Source organism: Eubalaena glacialis, chromosome 16 (assembly GCF_028564815.1).
Source record: "Eubalaena glacialis isolate mEubGla1 chromosome 16, mEubGla1.1.hap2.+ XY, whole genome shotgun sequence".
Classification (NCBI taxonomy): Eukaryota; Metazoa; Chordata; class Mammalia; order Artiodactyla; family Balaenidae; genus Eubalaena; species Eubalaena glacialis.
In genome coordinates this window covers 75,777,376-75,796,106 of record NC_083731.1, presented here as the reverse complement: position 1 = coordinate 75,796,106, position 18,731 = coordinate 75,777,376, and the positions used below count along the sequence as shown (strand labels likewise).

At 35.9% G+C, this 18,731-nt stretch overlaps 1 protein-coding gene across 2 annotated transcripts in view; it reads left to right on the top strand.

The window, feature by feature from the left end:
* COG6 (component of oligomeric golgi complex 6) overlaps window positions 1-18,731 on the top strand; it is a 61,911-nt gene that overhangs the window by 6,462 nt on the left and 36,718 nt on the right. For both annotated transcript variants that reach the window (XM_061170616.1, XM_061170617.1), the window contains exons 3-11: window positions 57-128; window positions 1,423-1,481; window positions 7,269-7,380; window positions 7,746-7,828; window positions 8,210-8,280; window positions 11,243-11,336; window positions 16,400-16,528; window positions 16,607-16,698; window positions 18,542-18,606. In XM_061170616.1, coding sequence (XP_061026599.1) covers window positions 57-128; window positions 1,423-1,481; window positions 7,269-7,380; window positions 7,746-7,828; window positions 8,210-8,280; window positions 11,243-11,336; window positions 16,400-16,528; window positions 16,607-16,698; window positions 18,542-18,606 — 777 coding nt within the window. The remainder of the gene's footprint in view (window positions 1-56; window positions 129-1,422; window positions 1,482-7,268; window positions 7,381-7,745; window positions 7,829-8,209; window positions 8,281-11,242; window positions 11,337-16,399; window positions 16,529-16,606; window positions 16,699-18,541; window positions 18,607-18,731) is intronic.

The following is an 18,731-nucleotide window of genomic DNA, read 5'->3' as shown; positions in this document are numbered from 1 at the left end:
GAAGAGAAATTTCTTTAACAATATATACTGGTTGATGTTACTTTTTTCCTTTTCAGGAACTTGAAAGCATACATGAAGATGTTCAGGCAATGAGCAGCTGTTGTCAAGATATGACATGTCGCCTACAGGTACTGTATAGTGGCTGGATTTTAGCCTAGTTCCTGATAAGCTTTCAGAAATTGCTAGATAGGTCTACAAAATGTGTGGATATCTAATACATCATGCCCTGTAGGAAGTTTGAATATAAATATTATGCTTTTTTTTTTTTTAACTATAAATGTCTTTGTGTCTCTTTGGTGATGGTTTACTAATATTGTGCAGTTAACTCCAGAAGCCTTTATATTTTGATCTTGCCAGTATAGAGATAACTGTAGAATTTTGATAAACTTTTCAATCCCATAATATTCCACAAATGCAGCAGAAATAAATTCCTTAGTAGAAAGCCTTAGGAATAATTTCAAACTAATGCTATGCCCAATAAAGACCCAGCTTAATTATGATTTATGTTCAGCCTAAAAAATATCTCAGGAAAATGTATATAAGTTTAGGTCTGTTTATTAAAGCAGTTCCAAACCTCTAGTTTGGCTGTAGAGTTAACATTGACCTACATACTTCTGACTCATTTAATGCCCTGTGTTTCTACCTGCCTCACAACCACTGACTTGTTTCTCTTCTCGTTAGTAACTGCCTTATTTTCGTAGTGTTCCCCAGTTCAGGTCTTTGAGAGAGAATCTCATTGGTTACACTTATTTGTTTCAATTCACTTTATAAATATTTTCCTAATCTTTGAAATACCTTTTCATCAAGTTTTCACTCCTGATCCTTTCAGCTCTGGTTTGGGAGAGAGAGGATTGTTCAGTATGATTTGGTCAGGAACAGCCCTCTGTTCTTTAGATGGGGCTATCTTTAATGTTCTCCAAAATCCTATATGAGGGTTTTCTTTTTTGTATATCCCAACTCTCAAATTTTTATCTCCATCTTGGGTATTTCTGTTGAGTTCCACAGCAGCGTATCAGTGACTTAACTTACAACTCCATTCAGAGGTTTCCTGGCACCTCACCTCAGCATGTCTATAGCTGAAGTCCTGTTCTTCATCCTTAACTGGCTCTGGCAGCGCTTCTGTTCCAGTGAAAAGCATCAGGAACTGTTAAATTCCTTAATAAACATCGTTGTGATACCTTTTTCTTTCTTGTAAGCCTTAGCATTATGTGTGTATTGAGAATTCTGAGTGAGTTCTTCTTATTAAACGTAGTGTATGAGCCTTGAAACATCTATTTCAGTTACTTGGGCCTTTTTTAAACTTTTGAGTTCTGGAGTGTGATCTCATTTGCTATAGTCTGAACTCCAGTAAGTGGCAATATTAGTTTTCTGAAGTTGAAAAAAATTGAAATGTACTGATAATAGATATGTTTATAATTTTAGGCAGCAAAGGAACAGACTCAAGATTTAATAACAAAAACAACTAAGCTTCAAGCTGAAAGGTAAGTTTTTCTTTACATAATCAACTCTTCATTAATTTGGAGATAACTCGGAAAGAAAATTATAGATAAGTTCAAAGTTAAAACAATAATCAAAAACGTGACTCAAAAATGATACAAAGTATGAGGTTCTAAGCTGTTATCCAAGAGTAAAATAAACATAAAACAATAGTTTAGGAACATTGATAATTGGGATGATTGAGAGATTATCCCTCTTTGGAAGTGATGATGCATTGTTTGTTTGCCATAGAATTAAAAAATGACTGCTTTTTAAAATGTGGATTTTTCAAATTTTTAGTACTTTTATTATCTTTTTTCACAATTGTCTTTTATTTTTTACTTATGATTATGCATCCTGCTACAGTCAAGATACAGAACCGTTCCATCACCACACAGGTCTCTCCCATTGGTGCATGGACCACGATGAGAAAAGTTGCAGTCTCAGCTGATGTGAAGAGATGGTTGGCTCTACAGAGCAGCCAACTCTCTAAGGAAAGGCAGGTGCTGGATTTCTGTACTCAGAACTAAGCATGTGCCTTGAGCATCGAATTAGAATGTTTTTAGTATCACAACTAATCTTTTGAAAGAAAAGTTTCCTAGAAAAAAAATTTGCAGTTAGAGACCCACACATGAATTTTTCTGTTAAGTTATTGTTGGCTGACTATAAAAACATACATGGATTCAATTGAAAATTGTGACTAAAACTAAGAGTAACAGATCACCAATCCTGTATACAAAGTTTGTGGTCTGAGTTTCTGGTCTGAGTTAAATCTTTCTCTTGCCATCTTTACTGTAGTGTGTAGTACAGTCTCGTAACTAATTATTGGTTTGATTGACTCTCTTTCCTACTAAACTGTGAGCTCCTTGAGAACGATGACAATTTCTTATTCTCTTTTTGTGTCTCCAATGCGTAACACATTGTAGATTCAATAAATAATTTTGAGTGAATGAATATGAAATATAGCTATTCCAATGTCAGGAAAGGAACATAAAATAAAAACTGAAAAATAAGCATTTTATTGGAGCTCGTAACATGTATGGGACTGGTTAATGTCTGCAGGAGGCAGTATGAGAATATTGTCCTTCTGTTCATATGTTGTCAAAACTATTTAAGCAAGGTTGTTTATGTTTATTATTTTAGTAAGCCTATGAAAAAAGTGTTTTGGCCTGGCATGTTTCTGGGAAGCAAACATTTATGACATTCTAGTATCCCAAGAGCTATGGATTTGATGTGCCAAGTGAACATTTGTGTGAATGTATTTTAGGAAAATTACATAGCAGAAATCATAACAGATTCCTGGGTGCTGGCAGAGTTGTTTTTCCATTTTAAAAAATTACCTTTTCCTTTTTAATGAGAAACTTAGACAAGCATTTGGCTTTAGAAACAGAAATTCTATGGGCTTATTTGGATAACATGATATTCTTATTCAGACAAATTTATAAATGATATGAATATTTTTTCCAACTGAGTTAGAAGGAGGTCATTTTGACAGCTGTTGCTCTAATAGGTAAAGTTTGGTGTAGAATTGTCTCCACAGAACTGCAGTTTAACATTTGCCCTTAATGTTTAATTGACAGTCAGAAGATGGGTTTCATTGATGATAAGGAAAAGCTATGTCCAGATGAACATACCTCCATATTTTTGAATACCACTGAAATCACTATTTATTATGTATTTTTTTGCCTCTTGGAAAGGCCTACCAGCCAAATTTCTCTCTGGACTCAGAAAAACATAGTCTCTGGCGAATGTTTATGTTTATTTTTGAGGTGTAGTATGTTAGTGGAAAGAATGTAGACCTTGAAAAGCTGAATTCTAATACAAATCTTGGGTGTAAGAGCTCATTAGATTTTTAATGTTAAACGAGTTATTTCTTAACCTCCCTCAGTCTCAGTTATCACATCTGAAAAAAGGAATAATAAACTATGTCACAGGGTATAGGGTGCTGAACACACTGTCTGACATACCTCAAGGAACGTTACCCTCCATATTTCTCCCCTTTTATTAGACAAAGTTGTGTAGCACATGTTGTTTCTACATTGGCTTTGGTGGCTGGAAGCTTAGGCTGTTCTGCATTTAATTGTGATAGCTTTCCTCAGCTATGTTATTTAAGTTCTCATTCTTTTTCTTTTTCTTTCTTTTTTTTAAAATTTTATTTATTTTTGGCTGCGTTGGGTCTTCGTTCCTGGGCGCAGGCTTTCTGTAGTTGGGGCAAGCAGGGGCTCCTCTTCGTTGTGGTGCGCGGGCTTCTCGTTGTGGTGGATTCTCTTGTTGTGGAGCACAGGCTCTAGGCGCGTGGGCTTCAGTAGTTGCAGCACGTGAGCTCAGTAGTTGCGGCACACGGGCCCTAGAGCATGTGGGCTTCAGTAGTTGTAGCGTGTGGGCCCAGGGCATGTGGGCTTCAGTAATGTGGCTTGCGGGCTCTAGAGCGCAGGCTCAGTAGTTGTGGCACATGGGCTTAGTTGCTCCGCGGCATGTGGGATCTTCCCTGACCAGGGCTCGAACCTGTGTCCCCTGCATTGGCAGGCGGATTCTTAACCACTGTGCCACCAGGGAAGTCCCTCTTTCTTTCATACTATTTTATTTTTTAATGGTTTTGTAATTTTAATTATTTGTTATAAACTATTTTAAAATAGGTTTTGAAGTTGGTAACACATAAAAATATAAAAAGGATTTATTTTGCACAAATATACGTGTAAAAATGTAGAGCATATGTGATACATATTCTTTCATTGCCTGGTAAAAAGTTAGGAGAAGGCAGGGGAGCATCACATCTTTCTTCTTTCTTCTCCTTTCTTTTATATATGTAAAACTTAAAGAAGAAAATTACAATCAGATATAGTTTCACCACCCAGACATAGCCACTGTTAACAGTTTGGTGTATCTTCTCCCAGAGTTAGTATGTGTGCATAGTTATATTTTACTTCACTCACTTAAAATTTCATGTTCATTTTCCTGTATCTTTTATTTTTAAAAAACATGTTTTTTAATGTGGCATTGTATTTTTTCTTGTGAATGAACAAGCATTCTTAAATTATCAGATATTGTTTCCATTATTAAACATAATGGTTTGGTAAATGTTTTTAAATCATTTTGTGCATTTCAGATTATTTTCTTAGGATAAATTCCTAGAATTTAATTGTAATTAAAGAATCAAATGGTAGAAATTTTAAAAAGTATCTTCATATATATTGCCTAAATTTCTCTCCGGAAAGGTTATGCCAATTTCCACCTTCATCAGCAATATATGAGAATGTCTATTTTATTAAACCCTTTAGACACTAGATGTTGTCATTAAAAACAGCAATTTTATAGGTGAAAAATGGTATCACACTATTTTAATTTACATTTCACCGAATATTGGTAGATCAACCTTCTTTTCATTTTGTTTTGCCATGTATATTTCTTTGCTTTTTTTTGTTTTGGTCTGTATCTTATGCCTCCCCCCCGCCCCTTTTTTTTTTGCTAGCTTTTTTCAATTATTTTGAAATTATTTGGTGGAGATGAGTTTAGAAGTTAGAGTTAAAATATGACAGGGGTATATTTTCAGGAAAAAAAAAGAATACCACAAGATTCATAAATCATGTTCTGGGATGGTTTAAAAGAATCATTATAAAAATGAAATAGTCTGTTTATTTTATATACTCAGGCAGTATGTGAATACATGTCCTGAAAATTCATGTGTATGCGTAAAGTTTCTTTTTAAAAGTACATGGGGGTTGCTGTATTTTTCTGTGACTTGTTTTTTGTACCTATAAAGTGCCTTATAGATAATTTTGTGTTAGTACATATAGCTCGACCTCATTTTTATTTGCTGCATATTATTCCACAGTATGCATTTGCCATATTCACTTATGTTTTATATAACTTACATCATATACAGTGATTACATGAGTACACATAAAATACTCTTAGAAGTTTTAATTTACAGGAACCATTTATATGTTTTATTTTAACATTAATTTCATATACTTTTAATTTAGATACTAAAAGTCCTCCAGAAGATACCATATTTCATTTGTGTTGTACAATAGGGCAGGGTTTGCCTCATGTGCACCTTTTGTCACCTCAGACCCTAGCTCAGGGCCTTTACACCTTGGAGATCCCCGTTCATGCTACTTGATTGTACAAATACTCCTCAACTTTGTCAAGAATGGTTGTGAAATTTTACCTGGGAAGACTATATATGGTAAAACTAAGGAGTAATGTGATTTAAATTATATCTTGAATTTACAGTTGATCCTTGAGCGATACGGGTTTGAACTGCACAGGTCCACTCATATGTGGATTTTTTTTTCAGGTAATACGTACTGCAGTCCTACACAGTCCATGGTGGGTTGAATCCTCTGGTGCAGAGGGCTGGCTGTAAAGTTGAATCTGGCTGGTGCAGATTTTCCATTGCACAGGGCAGGGGGTTGGGGGTTGGGGGCTGGGGTCGGCGTCCCTGACCCCCACGGTGTTCAAGGGTCAACTGTACTAGATTTAGTTAAAACAAAATGAACCAATAAAGCGATGAATTTTCCGTTGTGCGTGATAAATTGACTATAAAGATCCAAAAGAAACTCTCAAAAGGTTTTCAGTGAAATGGTTAATTTGTATAGTCTCAAGGAATTTTATGAAGAGTTAAAATTGCTTTGAATCCTGTATGATAACGATTTGAGCTTTATCTAAAAATATAAAACAAAACCTGTTTAGGTAACTTTTAGATATCAGTATCAGTATTAATAAGATGATTAAGGACATAAGCTATTTAAATCTGTATAAATTTAATTAGGTGATTTACATTATTTGAGGAAAACAGAACATTACTGCCACCTGGAGGACTTTTCCTTTCTAACCTTCTATGTCATTCAGCAGGAGCATTTGACTGTGAATTTAAAACCTCACAACTCAAGAGTACAAACAAAACAAAGATGGCATGCGTTGTACTATCTGTTCAGATAGGGTTAATATTTATCTTTGTTCAGTTTCATTTGAATATTGTTAGATTGTAGAATATTACTGCCCTGTGAATACTACTAGTGAAACACTTATAATTTTATTTATATATCTTCAAATCTAAGATCTAGAAGGCAGGGATGTTGAATTCCTGCTCTTGTAGTTTGTATTCCTGACTTGCCCTTAGATGGGGTCCTGCTCAGTCCTTCAGGTCCCTGCAGACTAGAGTGTGCCTTTTGCTAATTGTCAGCTCGTCTAGATAGGTTGCGTTCGGATAATATAATTGAAAAGACTTTTTTTTTATTATGATAGTATGCAGAAAAAGTGGGGAAGGGAGAGTGGAAGAGTGATTTTTTTGAATTAATGAGGGATTGCTAAATGAATTCTTGACTACTATTTCTAACCTAAAATAAAAAAATAATAGACCTGATTTTTGGTTGTTGTGTACTTCATGTGCAAGCTTCAAAGGCTTAGGATTTTTTTAGTGACTGAGAAGAAATTAACTGGCATATTTCTCTTCTGTGAGATAACTTTGTTTTCAAGAGGCGAGCTATGCAAGTACACATAAGTGGCTAAGGATTGTAATACCCGGACCATTCATGAACTTATTTCTTCTTTTGCTTAATGATTAATCATTTTACTGTGGCTTCTACTGAGGTAGAACAATATCAGCCAAGTTTATCACCTACATGCCTCATGGGCTTCTAATATTTGAGGCAGAAATAAGGCTTTTGAAGACATTGAGACTCTTCCACACCTTTGTTTTAAAAGTTATGTCAGATGTAACTTGTTTTAAAGCTATGCAAATGCATAGTGTGCTTGATTTTTTTGTTGCCTTTTTTAAAATATTACAGTCAAACATTAGAAATAAGAGCACAAGTTGCAGATGCCTTCTTATCCAAGTTCCAGCTGTCTTCTGATGAAATGAGTCTTCTCCGAGGTACAAGAGAAGGACCTATCACTGAGGTATTTTGCTTTCTGTTAAAATCACTTAAAGCGTAGCAGTTACAGATGTTATAGAGAAATCACTCTTTTTTAAGGCTTTATTTTACCACCTAAAATTTTTTTTGATTTAAAAATGTTTTTAAATTTGGCAATTAAGGTGCATATTTTAAATTACCTTATTTTTCAAAGCAATACATATACTTTTTTTTGGTTGTTTTTAGAAGTCAAAGAGTACAACATGGCTTACAAAGAAAACCTACATCACCTATCCCACTCCTTCCCATCTCTAAGTCCTTTGGCAACCATTTTCAATCTTGTTAATTGCTTCTTTTGTAAATTCTGTATTCTAGATCTATAGTTAAAAAGAATATGCTTTAATTTTAAAGGATTTTTTCAAGGCATTGGGAAGAGTAAAACAGATTCATAATGATGTCAAAGTTCTCTTGCGTACAAACCAACAAACAGCAGGGTGAGTACCCTTTTCAGTTCATGGTTGTTACCTTTTATATTTCCAAAATTTAAAGATTTTCTAGGTTCTTCTTAAAGTATATGACATTATGACATTTTGTGAAATAGAAGTTTAATCTTTATGTATCTTTGGATAAGGAGGAAGTTATACCCTGATACGTTTAGAGTAAAACAGCAGTTGGGTATCTAAGTGATGGTGTTAAACTTGGTGACATTTAATTATAAAAATTTACTGAAAAATTATTCCACAAGATGATAAAAAGTTAATAGGCTATAACCAAGTCACTCTGTAATTAAATAAAGTGATTAGGTTCTTAGATGTATTCAATAGCTATTGGCTAAAACTTTTTAATAAATTATAATAAACCTTTAATTTTTTTAGTTTAGAAATTATGGAACAGATGGCCTTGCTTCAAGAAACATCTTATGAAAGACTTTACCGGTGGGCTCAGAGTAAGTGATTTCTTTTATGCAGTCTAGAGTCATGAATATTAGTGTTGGATTTTGTTATTTCACTTAGTCTTTATTTGATATCATTTTGATCTTAGTAATCAAAAACTATTTTTTTTAAAAAAAACTTTATATTTGAACATATTGTCTTTGTATTTGTCTCATAAACATCTACTATCATTCAAGCACTGTCTATGATTAAGGATGGGAATAAAAAAATAAAGTCAGTATTTCTGCCCCAGATTATCTTAAAGTTGATTAGACATCTTTTGTTATTTACATGACATGTTATTTACATGTAATAGTTACTACAACTATTATAAATGGTGAGTTTTTCTATTACTGCTTTAACAAATTTAACATAATCTTAATGGCTTAAAACAACACAAATTTATTATTTTATAGTCTGTAGCCAGAAATCACCATGCTAAAATTAAAATGTGGGCAGGGCTGCATTCATTTCTGGAGGCTCTAAGGAGTAGTCTGTTTCCTTGCTCATTCAGTTTGTTGGCATAACTTAGTTCTTTGAGTCTGAGGACTGAGCTCTGAGTTGCCTTGCTGGCTGTCACTGAGGGTCTTTCCCAGCTTCTAGAGGCTGCCTGCATTCTTTGGCTTGTGGCCCCTTCCTCCATCTTCGAAGCCAGTAATGGGTAGATGGAGTCACTTTCTCACTTTGAATCTCTCCTGCCTCTTCTTCCATCTCATATCTCTAACTCTTCTGCTAGCCTTTTTTACTTTTAAGACCTATATGATTACCTTGGACCCACTTGGGTAATCTGGGAAAATGTCCCTATTTTAAGGTCTGTCACCTTAATTCCATCTGCAAAGTCCCTTTTGCCACGTAAGATGGCATATTCACAGGTTTCAGGGATTAGGGATCTTTGGAAGACCATTATTTTGCCTATCACAAATGGTTTATTTGCTTTAGATTTGCCTTAAAATGTTTCAATAGTCTGTTCATAGAATTGCCTGTTAAAAACAAAGTAGATAGTTAAGACCTCAGGAATGGAACATGTGCACAGGATATTTTAATAGATGTTACCAGCTGACCGTTGGAAGGAGTTGGGATTAAATCCAGTTAACCAGTACACTTGTACTTGACTGTGAAAAACCTTATTATCTGTTTCAGATGATTTACTCTTTATCTCCAAAATTTGTTTCTTTTTTTTTTTTTAATATTTATTTACGTATGTATGTATGGCTGTGTTGGGTCTTCGTTGATGCATGCGGGCTTTCTCTAGTTGCGGCAAGCGGGAGCTACTCTTCGTTGCGGTGTGCGGGCTTCTCATTGCGGTGGCTTCTCTTGTTGCGGAGCACGGGCTCTAGGTGCGTGGGCTTCAGTAGTTGTGGTGCGTGGGCTTCAGTAGTTGTGGCTCGCGGGCTCTAGAGCGCAGGCTCAGTAGTTGTGGCGCATGGGCTCAGTTGCTCTGTGGCATGTGGGCTTTTCCCAGACCAGGGATCGAACCTGTGTCCCCTGAATTGGCAGGCAGATTCTTACCCACTGCGCCACCAGGGAAGCCCCAAAACTTGTTTCTTTTTCTCCTTCTCTTGTTTGCACTGTTTACTCCTATTTGGAATATGGTCTAGCTTTCCCTCTTTATATCCAAATCCTACCTCAGTCTTCAAAGTCAGGCTTAGGTTCTACATCTTCCTGGAACTCTCCACAACTACATTAAATCATAGTGGCCTTTCCCATCTCTGAACACTAACTGCTGAATGTATTTATTTGGTATTCAATAATTTACTACTCTAACATAACTTTTCATATATGTATGTCTTAGCTCTCCAGTTAGATTTCTGTTTTCATAAAGGCAAGGACATTGCCTCATATTTCTTTGTGCTCCCGTGACGTCTAACATGGAAGTTCCAAACTGACATTCTGACTCCTAAGGACTCTGGAGTCATTGTAAGATAGCTCCAATCCCATACACGTGTATGTTTTTCTCAGTCAGTGTATGCTAGAAAAATATACTGCTCGTGTGAGGTCCTCATATTCCAAAAGGTTGGGAACTTCTGAACATACTCTGAGTTTTTTGAGCAGAGTAGACATTTAATAAGTATTTTATAGATAGGATAGTAAAATTAAAGGACATATTGGTGTAGAGATTTTTTAAACAGTTTAAAATCTAAACAATTTTGAAATTATAATCTTAATACTATATATTAGTTACCCATATAAACATTTTAGCAAACTGCTTGAAGATTGCTCCCAAGGTAAGGAACTGGTAATATATGTTTAGTACTCCCTTCCCTCCTTGACATTGCCATGTGTATAGCAGTTATTTAGTGCATGTTTGTTCATTGACTGGTTTTTTCAGAACCCTAGTTTTTTATAATAATAAAATATGTGTGGGTTTCCCTGGTGGCACAGTGGTTAAGAATCCACCTGCTAATGCAGGGGACATGGGTTCGAGCCCTGGTCCGGGAAGATCCCATATGCTGTGGAGCAACTAAGCCCGAGCGCCACAACTACTGAGCCTGCACTCTAGAGCCTGTGAGCCACAACTGCCAAGCCCGCGTGCTGCAACTGCTGAGGCCCGCTCACCTGGAGCCCGTGCTCCACAACAAGAGAGGCCACCGCAATGAGAAGCCCGTGCACCGCAACGAAGAGTAGCCCCCGCTTGCTGCACCTAGAGAAAGCCCATGCGCAGCAACAAAAACCCAACACAGGCAAAAATAAAAATAAAAAATAAAAAAAAAAAATATATATATATATATATGTGGTATGCCAGATAGCAGATGTGGTCATTTGAAGTTATATAGGTATTTAAGCTTACATTTTTAGTTTGACAGCATGAACTAGTTTTTGATTGGCATGTTCTCTAGGCTTTTCCAAGCATTTTCTTAATGCAGTATTTAGACTCTGGCTGTACAACAGATGTAATAAAGACCTAATTTTAATTTAACAAGTGTTATAATGTTATAATGATTATATAACACAATAAGTGTTACAATGATTTTTCAGGTGAATGCAGAACATTGACGCAAGAATCATGTGACATATCTCCAGTACTGACTCAGGCAATGGAAGCCCTGCAGGATAGACCTGTCTTATATAAGTGGGTGACTTTTTCCTAATTAAAAAAAAAACAACTTACTTTTTCTTCGATAATTTACATTGACTTTCAGTATTATCAAATTCATATACAATAGTTTGAGCAATATAATAATTTACAGTGATGTTTTTATCTCATCTCGGTACCATTGGGGCATCAGCTTATTTGCATATTATTACTTGCTGTAGAATGCAACATGGAGATGAAAACCAAGGTGTCCCTGTATCTAGACTACCTCTTATTTGTGTAGAGGCTAAGGGCTTTTCCCCAATCTGTCATCTCGTTAACGACCTAGGAATTGTATGTAACTAAAACTCCTGTATCACCCCTGCCGGAGAGAAGGTCGAATAGACTGACAAATAATAATTACCCAGAGATGAAAAAAGAAAATTTAAAATTAGAATTCCATTAGTAGGACTCAAGAAAGAAAGAGTTCAGGTATTTGATCCTGTAAGTTATGTCAGCCAAGCGCTATGTGATAATGCTTTAGATAAGAACTTTATGCATTATTAACTTATAAATTTTTTTTTATATATATACATTTTTTATTGTTCTGTATTTTAATTTTCTTTTACTTTTCATATAAAATAGAAGTAAATACCTTTTCACTTTTAATGCCTGGAATAGTATGGAAATAGGAAGACCAAGTGGGGAGTTAAAATTCAGGAAACAGAAAGCCAGGGGACTCCTGCATAGGCATTAATCCGGCTCTGAGTCATGCCTTTCATATGCTTATATATTTTTAGAGGATTTCCTTCTTACTCTGTTTTCTGATTGGAACATTACTTGTCCTGTAATAAGGTTCCAGAACACAAATGCTGGACAGCTACATAAAGTAATAACAGCCCAGTGCTACTTACTGAGTACTCACTATGTGTTACGCACAGTTCTAAGTGCGGCAGACTTAACATCAGTAAAACGTTGCCTTCAAATTGCTTTGTTTTATTGAACAAATAAACACATCCACTTTAATGAATATATTAATTGCTTTTCTAAAAGTCAAGTCTCAAGTGCTTTGTGGCTCAAGTAGTCTGTGGTGGGGAAGGGGGTGAATATTAGAGGAAATTTCCCCCAGGAAGTAGGTATGAAATGACTTCTTAAGGTTGATAAGCATTTTCCAGGACGAAAAGGGAGGAGAGAACATCCCAGGTTGAGGGAACAGCAGGTGCAAAGGTGTGGATTGAGGAGGGACACGTACCTTTAGGAAACTGCAAAAGCTTGCCCTGGCTGTTGGGTTAGTAGCAGGAGCTGGATCATAATAGCCCTGCATGTTGTGCAGGTGCCTGTGATAAGCTGATGTTCACTCTTGACCACCAGCGCAGCACATCTTATCGACTTCGAAATTTCTTCCCCAGCTTTTTCATTGTAAGGTATTGGTGTTTGATTATGAGAGTCTTTTGGTACTTAAAACATTTGGTGTTTGTTTAATAACGTGTAACATTGTCCACAGATTCATAATTGTTCACAAAGTTAATCTTTTTAAAAAAAATGCCTTTGTCTGTTTTGGGCATCTGAAAAGGTCAGCTGACTTCTACCATATAAACATTTTTTCTAAATTTTGATTGTTGATCAACACTTGGAAAGGAGCAATATTGCATAATGGTTTAAAAGGTGGGCTCTGAGTTAGATTTTTTGATGAACCCATGCACCCTTATAAGCTTCAGTTTCCTCGAGCTGTAAAATGAGGATAAAAATAGCGCCTGTGTTGCCGGGTTGTTGGGAAGATTAAATTAGAATGTTCCCATAAGGTGTTTAGCATAATGCTTTGTTCATCACAAAATATTAGCTATTATTTCTATTTTGAAAGGAGATAAACTGGAAAGTTATCAACTAAAGAGAAGTGTATTTAAGGCCTGCATGACAGTAAGGCAAAATACTTGAAAGACAAAGAATAGAACTAAAATAGGCAAAGATTTATCTCCAAAGGGCAGACAGGGGATGGGGGCAGTAGTGCAGTATGGAAGGTTGTAAGAAGCATTTGCGGGTTGAATGGGGAAGAGGGAGGATTTTAGTGACAGTTAAGTACCATAAGATGAATAAAAAAGAGAAAAAAAAGAGAAAATGGGCCTTTCATCTTAAGTATCACCTATTTCCAAAAGTGGTGGTTTCTTTAAATTTAGGGAAAACTTAATAGCATATCATGTTAACCACCAGATGGCACTATATGAACTTGATTTAAGTGATGTGTAAAAGCTTCACTGTTCATTATTGTATCTCACATGTGTAAGTATCACGTACAAGAAAATGTCAGTTATTGAAGTCTATGGGGAAAGTTGCCATACTCAGTTTTTCTTAGGTATTATATAACCGGAATGCTAATGCATTATTGACTTTTAATAAATCAAGTACAGAAGTTTCTTCAAAAAGAAATTTATTACAAGTAGAAATGAACAAATTGATGTTGTCTTCTTTCCATTGGTAAACCTTCAGCATATAAATTATTAAAGAACATAGTAATATGTACAATGCTGATTTTTCTTCATTTTTTTATTTGTTGCATTTCTTAGAGAGGTTTTTACACTATTTTATCTTTTAATTCTTTTTTGGACAAATTTTTTCATCTTTTAATTTGCTTTTTGACCAGAATTTTTCTTTTTCTACTATGGCTAGATATAAAAAAATGGAGATTTAAATTTTTATTTTAACTAGAGGCATTTTAGAATATTTACATAATTTTAACAGTCACCTTTGTAAAGCTACATTTTCAGTTTTTGGCCCTTGTTGGAAGAGAATCCGTTTTGGTCAAAGAAATTTTCTTCTGTCTCTGGGAAAAGATGTTTCATGTCTTCAGGTATCATTGAAGGTTCCTTTTAGTTCATGCTGTTCTTCAAATTATATCTATTGCAGGAAAATAAGCAATAATATTGTTTATTTTTATAGTAAACAGATTCTAGTGTGTGTCAGGCTTTTTAAATTGCCCCTCCCCCATTTAAAATGCCAGTGGATTCACTGGTTTCTAATATAACTTGTGGTCACAGTGAATAGTCCTAGAAAAAGAAGTTACATTGTTTCTGTTTATTACATAGCCATTTGGGTCCAGAGGGTGAAGATTAGTTTTACATATTTAAAAAGTTAAAAGTTTGTGAATTTCGTGCTGTCATAAGGAGTCATCTGATCACAAGTCATTTCATGGAACTGATGATCATTTAAAGCAGGGGTCCCCAACCCCTGGGCCGCAGACCAGTACGGGTCCTCGGCCTGTTAGGAGCCACTGGGCCGCACAGCCGGGGGTGAGCGGTGAGCTAGGGAGGCTTCATCTGCTGCTCCCTGTCGCCCCCATCAGCCCCCATCGCTCGCGTTACAGCCTGAGCCATCCCCCCGCCCCGCCCGGCCCTTGTGTGGAAGAATTGTCTTCCACGAAACGGGTCCCTGGTGCCGAAAAGGTTGGGGACCGCTGATTTAAAGGAATGCATTCTTTACCCTGAACATTTATAATTTGAGAGCATGAGGCAAAAAATAGAAATAAGCATTTTGGTTCTAATTTATTTTAAAAAATAGAAAGTGAATGCAAGGCAGTTGTGTACTTTAGCAACACTTAGCTTGATACTGCGTTTTCACCTTGACGTATATCTGGTATGTCACTGCAGGGAATTTCAAAACCATTTCTTTTTAACCAAAACCAAAAAACCACAAACAACCACGATCTGGTTACTAGTGAACAGTCCTTTAAAAAGGTTCAGAGTCCTAAAAATTTACAGCTATTGATTACTTCACTACACTTTTATTTAAAAATATTCCGTCTTCCAGCTTTCTTATGTTAAAAAAAAAATGTGGGTTTTTCATTAAATCAGTAGCATTTTTTTTTTAACATCTTTATTGGAGTATAATTGCTTTACAATGGTGTGTTAGTTTCTGCTTTATAACAGAGTGAATCAGTTATACATATACATATGTTCCCATATCTCTTCCCTCTTGCATCTCCTTCCCTCCCACCCTCCCTATCCCACCCCTCTAGGTGGTCACAAAGCACAGAGCTGATCTCCCTGTGCTATGCGGTTGCTTCCCACTAGCTATCTGTTTTACGTTTGGTAGTGTACGTATGAAATCAGTAGCATATTAAAGAAAGCAGTATAGCCTAAGAAATTCTTCTGGAAACCTTTGGGAAATTTTGATAACTTTTATTTATGTGTAAGGTAATGAAATAATTCTCAACATTTAGTAGAGTACTGTTTAGGGATTTAAAAGTTAATTGGTCTAGAATCTGCTGACATTGGACTATGAAAAAAATATTTTGTTTTCCTATGTACTTTTAAAATAGAACTTTCAGTTGGGCATCGGGTGGTGATAATGGGAAACAAAAGCTAATTCTAGTTGAAGAAACAGGTACTGTTGGTAACTCTAAGCCATCCTATAATTTGACCCCAAATGGTCTGATTCTTTCATTCAAAGCTTTTCTTTCCTACAAATTCCTCACCTTTGAAAGTCTTTTTTTTTTTCCCCCAACCATAATTGATAACTTGTAAATATATGTAAAAGTATTTGCTCTGTATGCATAGTTGGTCAGTAAATTTAAGGAACATATGTTTAACATTGGAGTCAAAGTAAGCTTTTAAATATGAATAGTATATTTTGGACAAATTTTGATGGTAAATTTTGATAATATTGAATAAATATAAATGAGAATTTTTTAATGTAGAAGGAAAAGTCTTATATTTTGGATTGCAGAGTTCTAACTGTAACCAGCCTCTGAGAACTAGATATTAGGCCTTATGTGTGCAGTGGAACGTCACGTTTTGGGCAAGGGGGGCGCTGAAACCTGAAGAGTCCCGGATTTCCACCTTGTATTGATTTTTACTTTTACCAAATCCCCTGCTCTATCCCTTATTGCCAGTGCCTCTGTTACTGATTCCAAATCCCAGCTTTCTTTCTTAGGCATAAAAAGATGCACCTTTAGGTTGAATTATCATTATGATAAAGTTATTTCATAAATATTTTTTGTTGTTTAAAACAGTATTGCTTGAGAGAATTGTGTAAAAAAGCTTTAGATATCTTAGAAAGTGCATGAATAGTTTGATGTAACCATTAGGAAGAAAAGCAACTGTTTGTTAATAACTTGTTTCTTCTAGGTATACCTTAGATGAGTTTGGAACAGCCAGAAGAAGTACAGTTGTTCGTGGATTTATCGATGCTCTTACAAGAGGGGGCCCAGGAGGTACACCTAGACCCATTGAAATGCACTCCCATGACCCTTTGAGGTATAGTAGTCAGACAGTATTGGAGTATTCGATGTTTTTCTGAAGGAAACCTTTACTAACATTTAGTTTTTTCATTAGATATGTAGGAGATATGTTGGCTTGGCTCCATCAGGCCACTGCTTCTGAAAAAGAACACCTTGAAGCTCTCTTAAAGCATGTAACTACACAAGGTGGGTCCTCTGATTGTTACCGCTCATGCCCAGATCTAGTAAATCACGCAGGACTTCTCTGTTTCTGTTCTTATTGCTGTTTTCTTCACGGAGGTAAACTCTTCACACTGGGTGATTTAGTAAGCATCCTAATTAAACTTCCTGTCTCTAGTTTCCCCCTTTTTCTGCTAGTAGACTTTCTTTTCCATCACTTTCATTTTGTCACACAGCTGATCACATTTTTATACTGGACCCTTGGGACCTTTCCTTGTAAACCTAGACCCCTCTGCTTCACTTTTAAGGCATCTCTGGAGTGCCTGGCCTACATTATCTCAGCCACCATCCTTTAAAGGCAAAAAGTGATGTTCTCTTCATTTTATCTATGAGTACACAGGCTCAGTCAGTGACTGGCTTAAGATCATTAAGCTACGACTTCTTTCATTTCTACTATCCAGCCCCTTTTTTCATTCTCATGTGACTATTTTAAAGTTTTTTGAATAATTACCTATGTACTGGGACTTCCCTGGTGGTCCAGTGGTCAAGAATCCACCTTCCAATGCGGGGGACGTGGGTTTGATCCCTGGTCGGGGAACTAAGATCCCGCATGCTGCTGGGCAACTAAACCCGTGCGCCACAACTAGAGAGCCTGCGTGCCGCAAACTACAGAGCCCATGCGCCCTGGAGCCTGCACACCACAACTAGAGAGAAGCCCACACGCTGCAATGAAGAGCCTGCGCGTCGCAGCGAAAGATCCTGCATGCCTCAGAGAAGACCCAGCGTGCCGCAACTAAGACCTGATGCAGCCAAATAAATAAATAAAAAATAAATAATTAGCTATGTACTAAATGTACCTAAAATTTTGGTCTTGATTTCAAAGAAGAAAAATGATTATTTTTGAGTTGCAAACGTCTGTTTACAGAATTTCAAATCTTCTTAGTTGTGACTACCTTAAGATGCCTGTTGTAGAAGGGGTTAGTAGATAATTAAGTTGCTCTGGCTTTGATAGGAAATGAAGAGAGTTGTTGTGGCTGGTATCACTTACCTATTTTGAATAGCTCAGCCCCACGTCATCCTGGTTCAGCACGTCATCTGCAGGAGAGGCCAGTGTACGAATGGGTGCAGGACTTAACCTCCTCGTTTTTAACTCTTTGATATTGAGATTAGATTCAGCATATATGATAGGTTGGCACAAAGTCTGCACTTTTTAAAGTTGTTTTCTGTTATGCTAATTACCCAGTTTAAAAGAATGTATTTGTTAAAAGATGTAGGAAAATTTACATGAGAGGTAACATTAAGAAGTGGGAAGAAAATAATTGGAGTTAGAAGTAAGTTATTCTGTGGGAATGGCATGAATTCTTCTAAACCTGAGTCTCTCCATCTGTAAAAAATGAAGGTGGTTACAAGCAGTACATGTCAAGTACCCAGTACAGACCTTGATAAATAGTCAATAATCAGTAAATGTCGGTTTTTCCATTAGATTGCAAGGCGTGTTTTCCATCTTTATACCCGTAGTTTGTGTGCTTAGCACTACTGCCTAGAGTAAGGAGTTTGTGTAACGAATGCTAATACATCTTCACATCACCTCCTTCAGTTAATAAATTTCAGTCTTTTTTTCATACATTTACTCTTTTTCACGAAGAAATAATGTTCATTAATCAACAGTCAAATCAATTGATGAGGCTTTAGACTCATATTAATATAATTAGTAATGTTCTAAAGATATTAAACTTAATAAAATCGTTAATTGTTATTTTAAATGTTTATTAATGCCATTAATCATATGTATTAGTGTTTGTTAATTTTCTGAACTTATGTGAAGCAAAGTGTAATATGGAAAAAAAATTTTAGTTATAATTAATTGTAGGTGTTGAAGAAAATATTCAAGAAGTTGTTGGACATATTACTGAGGGTGTGTGCAGGCCTCTAAAGGTAAAATATTTTGTTTTTATATATGTTATATGGTAGCTGGTTAAATTAGTGACTTATTCCGATTTTAAAGAAACCAGCTTGAATTCAGGCTGTAATTTTGTCAAATTAACACATGTAGGGTAATA